Source organism: Mus pahari, chromosome 12 (genome assembly GCF_900095145.1).
Source record: "Mus pahari chromosome 12, PAHARI_EIJ_v1.1, whole genome shotgun sequence".
Taxonomy (NCBI): Eukaryota; Metazoa; Chordata; class Mammalia; order Rodentia; family Muridae; genus Mus; species Mus pahari.
The window spans coordinates 15,263,273-15,268,390 of NC_034601.1; the positions used below are offsets into that span (position 1 = coordinate 15,263,273).

The following is a 5,118-nucleotide window of genomic DNA, read 5'->3' on the forward strand; positions in this document are numbered from 1 at the left end:
TGCAAACTTTATATGCCCCAGTACAGAGGAACACCAGGACCAAGAAGTGGAAGTGGTTGGGTAAGGGAGCAGGGCGGGGGGCAGGGGGAAGGGTATTGGAGACTTTTGGGATAGCATTTGAAATGTAAATAAAGAAAATATCTAATTTTTAAAATTTATTTAAAAAAACAAAGAAAATCCATCAATGCAATCCATCACATACTTTTAAAAAAAAACCTCAAAGAAAAAACTCACATGATCATTTCATTAGATATTGAAAAAGCCATATTCATGATATGGATATGATATGGAAGAGAGAGGAAAGAGGCCCAGAGGACCAGGAGAATAAGACGAAATATGCAGCTGCTGGAGTGGAGGTTGGGGAACCTCTAAACAGTGGATTAACCAGATTCATCTGTTTGCCCCGCCCTGAGATATCTGTCCATTGTAATCACTTCATTTCCTCTATAACAGGTGTGCTTGTGTAGAAATGATCCCATTTCTCATTTTTAACTAATAAAATAGAACTTGCAGGTATTAATGAGCATTTCTTGCTTACTGCCACAAAACAAGTCAGTGGTAGAGTCAAATTTGTATCTGACTCAGACTCAGCACCCAAGCCTTTCCACTCTGCTTTGCTGTCTCTATCTCCTGTCAGGAAAACTCAGAGCCTCCCAAGTCTATGAGTTTTTACTTCAGGGATTGGAAAGAACCCATTCTGTTACTTGATCTTGGTTTTAAAATAATCCCACTTATATGATTTCCACTGGGAATTTCCACCAATCTTTTCATCGATGCCACTTCCTCCTTGCGTAATCTGCAAAGGGCACTGGTGAGTGGACCTGCCCTGCATAGCTAAGGTTCTCCTAAGAGGCACTGAAGCCCTTCTTGGAGTGACCAGAGTAGACTGAAGGAGAAGGCAAACATGATGTCAACACTTCCTTTCTTTCCCTCCCAAGCTCCTTATTCTTATCTAAAAAGACCCCCAAGAGGCTCTTGGCTACTTCTGACGGGATCTAGCTTGAAATTTAGCAATGAATCACTGGCACTCGATTGAGGAGAGCCCAAGTCTTGCCAGAGGTAAGGTAATCACTGTGGAGAAATCTATGCCTTACCTTGGTAAATGTGATATTCACGGATCCACCCTGGAAATTCAAGAAGAGGTTGGATTTTTGGGAGTCACATTTCCCAGAGGCATGGGTTAGGCTGGGGTCAATGTTGAAATGTCTCTGGGTTGCAGAATCCTAAGCCAAATATGATAGGTCCAATCAGTAAGAGACAAGAGGAAAAAAATCAAGCCAGAAGTATAGGCTATTAAATAAGTTAGTGGATGCTCATTTAAAAAAAAAAAAAAAACAAGCAAACACAAACTCCCCAGTTGTGTGACATCATCTTACTTCCAAACATATGCTTAAAGACTTTCTTAAAAGAAATTCCCCCATAATAGGTAGTTTCTTTTTTTTTTTTTTTTAATGCAAATCAAATCAAGAGTATAAATAAGATGCTTTAGAGCTTGTTATAAACATCCCCATCCCCCAAAGCCTTTAAAATAGGGGAAATTATTTCTAGTTACAGTCATCGGCAGCCACCAGCTCTGAAGTGTCAGTGAAGTTTTACAGCACCCAACAGCTGGTGCAAGAAGAAAGCAGGAAACAGGCCACTCACAGAGGAATCTCCGTTGTGTGACAGTTCGTTGGGTTTTTAAAATAACCCTCTAGAAAACTTTAAAGCAGGAAGCCGCGCTTCATTTAAGTGGCCACTGCAGCTGTTTCAGTGTTCACAGCTCTGTTGTTTGTCCAAAGCCCGGTGAATCCAGCCTGGTCCTGGATAAGGCGACTTTTTCTGGACCTTTCCCTAGGCTCTGGACAACTCGCTTCTTTTCCACACCCCACAGTTTCTCCAGCCCCGCCCCTTCTGCCCTAGGCACCTCTCCACGGATCTGTGATTGGTGCGCTCCCGAGCTCGCAGCCTGGCCTTTTAGGGAAATAGGTAGTTTCAATGGGTAACTATTAGGAAGCAAACTTCATGAAATTCAAATTTTGTTCAGTTCAATATATTAAAAGGTGATGGAGAGAGGATTTTGTACTCTAAGGTACTTATATATCAAATATGGATATGAGTTTTCTTTGGTTGAAAACTATGTAAAAATAATAGTTTATTGTGATTCTTTTATAAATAAAATACTTTATATAACTCCTTTCCATAATCTTGTTAATTTGGATTTTTGTATTAATATTACAGTGGGCTAAAACCATGGGGAATATCAGATTTCACTGCCTCATGTCAGAAAGGAACTGAGGCTAAGAAGTCATTACAGGGGAACGAGGACAGACAGGCTTGATTGTCATCCAGTATTACTAATATCGCCAATGCTGGCTCCAAGTAAGAAGTATACATGTTGAAGTTCTCCTTGCTTTCCTTATTTATTTTAAATTGTCTTCTGGAACACATTCCTTATGATAGAGAACACTGGAAAGATGTACCTACAACTACCTGTCTCACCTAAAGACATACTGTACAGAACTGTTCATTCTTAGCAAGAAAACTTCAGATTTGGAAGATAGCATTATTGTCCTATGACCCCAACTTACCAAATCCTTTTCTTGAACAATCAGTGCTATTCCCATCTCTGCTTTAATACAGATCCTGCTTCCATTTAGGACTTCATAAGTTCCGATCTTGGGTGGTGATGACCAAGTTACAAGAGTGGGCCTAGGAACTAGGGGGACAGGTGAGGTTGGTGATCTGTCCTTGTGTGTAGGTGCTGATGTTCCTGAGACATTAGTGGATAGAGTTGGCCTCTGATTGGTTGTGCTTTTGTGTGCCGCTATGAAAAATGTTTTGGGAAGGGTAGTCTGACCACCAAGTTGTGTATTTCTCCCAGTTATGTAGTTGACAATGGCTAGACTAGCTCTGGCTGTAGGAACTGGTAAATGTGCAATTGAGCCAGAGCCAATGGTATCTTCAGTAGATGAAACAGTCATGTGTGAATTATTAGATCTGACAAAGGTATAGCTAGCTGAGCGGATGGGTGGAAGGTTCTTTGTAGTTACTGGGGTTGCTATTTTCATGGTTATATGGCCTGTGTTTTCAACGGTTGAAGTTTCAGAAACCATTTGAATGTAATCATCCTTGAATCTTGATGCTAAAGTTATATGAGATCCTTGGTTAATCAGTCGTAGTGGAGGTTTTGTTGTGGTCTGTTCTGTTGCTGCTGCAGTATATTGAAGATAGCCTCTGGCTTTTGGAAATTCTTTTTCTCTTATTTGATAGCCATGTAAAATTACTGCAAATTAAGAAAGTGGAAGTGTTACAAGCAGTAATCAAATGCTTAAAAGATCCCTCCCCCGTTCCCACTTTAATATGCTCATTAATAAACTGACATATACAGCTTCATATCTAGGGAAAACTTTCAAGAGTTTCAACAATAAAGTGAAGATCACCAAAGACTCTAGAACCAGGCCATCACTATAATGTTGTGGTTTATACCTGTGTTCTTTACATGTTTATGATCACATGGCAAATATTTGCATGTAAACCTTCATCTGCATAGGTTATGATACCAATGAACACCAAAGCAATCATATTCAACTGGGAAACCAAAAGGAAGTCATAAAGTGCTCCAGGGCAAGCAGCAGCTATGACAACTTCACAGACTGAGGCAGCATTAGAGTTATACAGTTTTGTATTTTTCATGGAATCATGTACTTCTAAATTTGAAATAAGTCTCACAAGCCATTTAGTTTAAACCACAATATAATGGATAAATTGTGGTTAATTGATATATATTCATGCAATTTATACTTAACTACTCCCAATGAAAAGAGACTTTTCTTGCAAGAAATTTCCCTCCATATTCTTTTTCAAAATATAAACCAACTTTATTATTTCATTAATCTTTTTGAGCTTTCTAGTCTTTATTAACTAAGAAAAATCAAGATATAATTGCTCTCATCCTTAGTGATTTGGTTTAAATGCCAGCTCTTCAAAGTACCTTCCCTTGTCATCCTTATAGTCAACAGCTTCTATCTCCATATCAGTGATAAATTCATTGTTTGACTTCACCTATCAAATTTTGTACTAATATATGGGGATAGTATCAAAACATTTTATGATCATATTGCCAGTAGGAATGAGTGGAATTTCATTCTTAAAAAATTCTTTACTTACTGGATTATTTCTTGGTTATGCAACACATTCACTAGATTTAAAGCCTAAAATTAAAAATCATGTGTATAGTTTTCACCAAAAATATGAGTTAGATGGGTGAGTAAAAAAGGACGACACCCTTGAAAACATTCTAGAATTATTATAAAGCTTTAGCAAGTTGGTTTCAATGAAAACCTTCAGGACCACTGAATATACAGTATCTGTTGTTGTCAGGAATTTTCTCCAGGGATATCCTTTAAAGAGTTAAATACCTCTGTCTCTATTTCATCCAAATTCTATCCTTGCCTCTTTTTAGGCATATATAAATCCAGGAAAGTAGACAAAGTTCTTAAAAACTCTTCGATGAGGTGTGATGGAAAGTAGCTCTGTCCATTCAAACTTCATTGGTTATATTGTATTTACTCAGACATTTGTAGAAACTGTAATTGCTAGGTTCTGAGACGAGGCTTGAGAACAAAGGATGTGGCTTTACTGGTATTTATGAAATCCTCAGGTTCATAACTGTCAATATAGTCTATAAGTAAGTATCTTTAGGTCTCTTTTCATTCAATACATTTTAAGTGTTTAATTGTTATGTATTAAGAGGTAACAGCAAGTCTTTTGGAACTTTGGCTACTGAGGATCAAACTCAAGACTTTGCATATGGTGGCCAAGCACTGTACTACTGAGTTCCATTCCTTACCTGTAAAACTTTGAAATTACTGGAAATTTATTACATGGTGGCTTTAAGCCAAAGGTAAGTTTTCTTTATCCTACCACAGAGACACTTGCTCAACAATGTTCAGTGCTGCTCTATTCATAATAGCTAGAAATTGGAAACAACCTAGATGATCCTCAATGAGAGAATGGGTAAAGAAAATGTGGTACCTTTACAAAAAGAAGAAGAAGAAGAAGAAGAAGAAGAAGAAGAAGAAGAAGAAGAAGAAGAAGAAGAAGAAGAAGAAGAAGAAGAAGAAGGAGGAGGAGGAG

At 38.0% G+C, this 5,118-nt stretch overlaps 1 protein-coding gene across 1 annotated transcript in view; it reads right to left on the reverse strand.

Moving 5' to 3' along the window:
- Lamp3 (lysosomal associated membrane protein 3) overlaps positions 1–5,118 on the reverse strand; it is a 41,447-nt gene that overhangs the window by 27,458 nt on the left and 8,871 nt on the right. Inside the window, exons 2-3 of the mRNA XM_021210091.1 lie at positions 2,571–3,265; positions 1,095–1,223 (exon numbers count right to left, since the gene is read on the reverse strand). Of these exons, the coding sequence (XP_021065750.1) occupies positions 1,095–1,223; positions 2,571–3,265 (824 nt within the window). The remainder of the gene's footprint in view (positions 1–1,094; positions 1,224–2,570; positions 3,266–5,118) is intronic.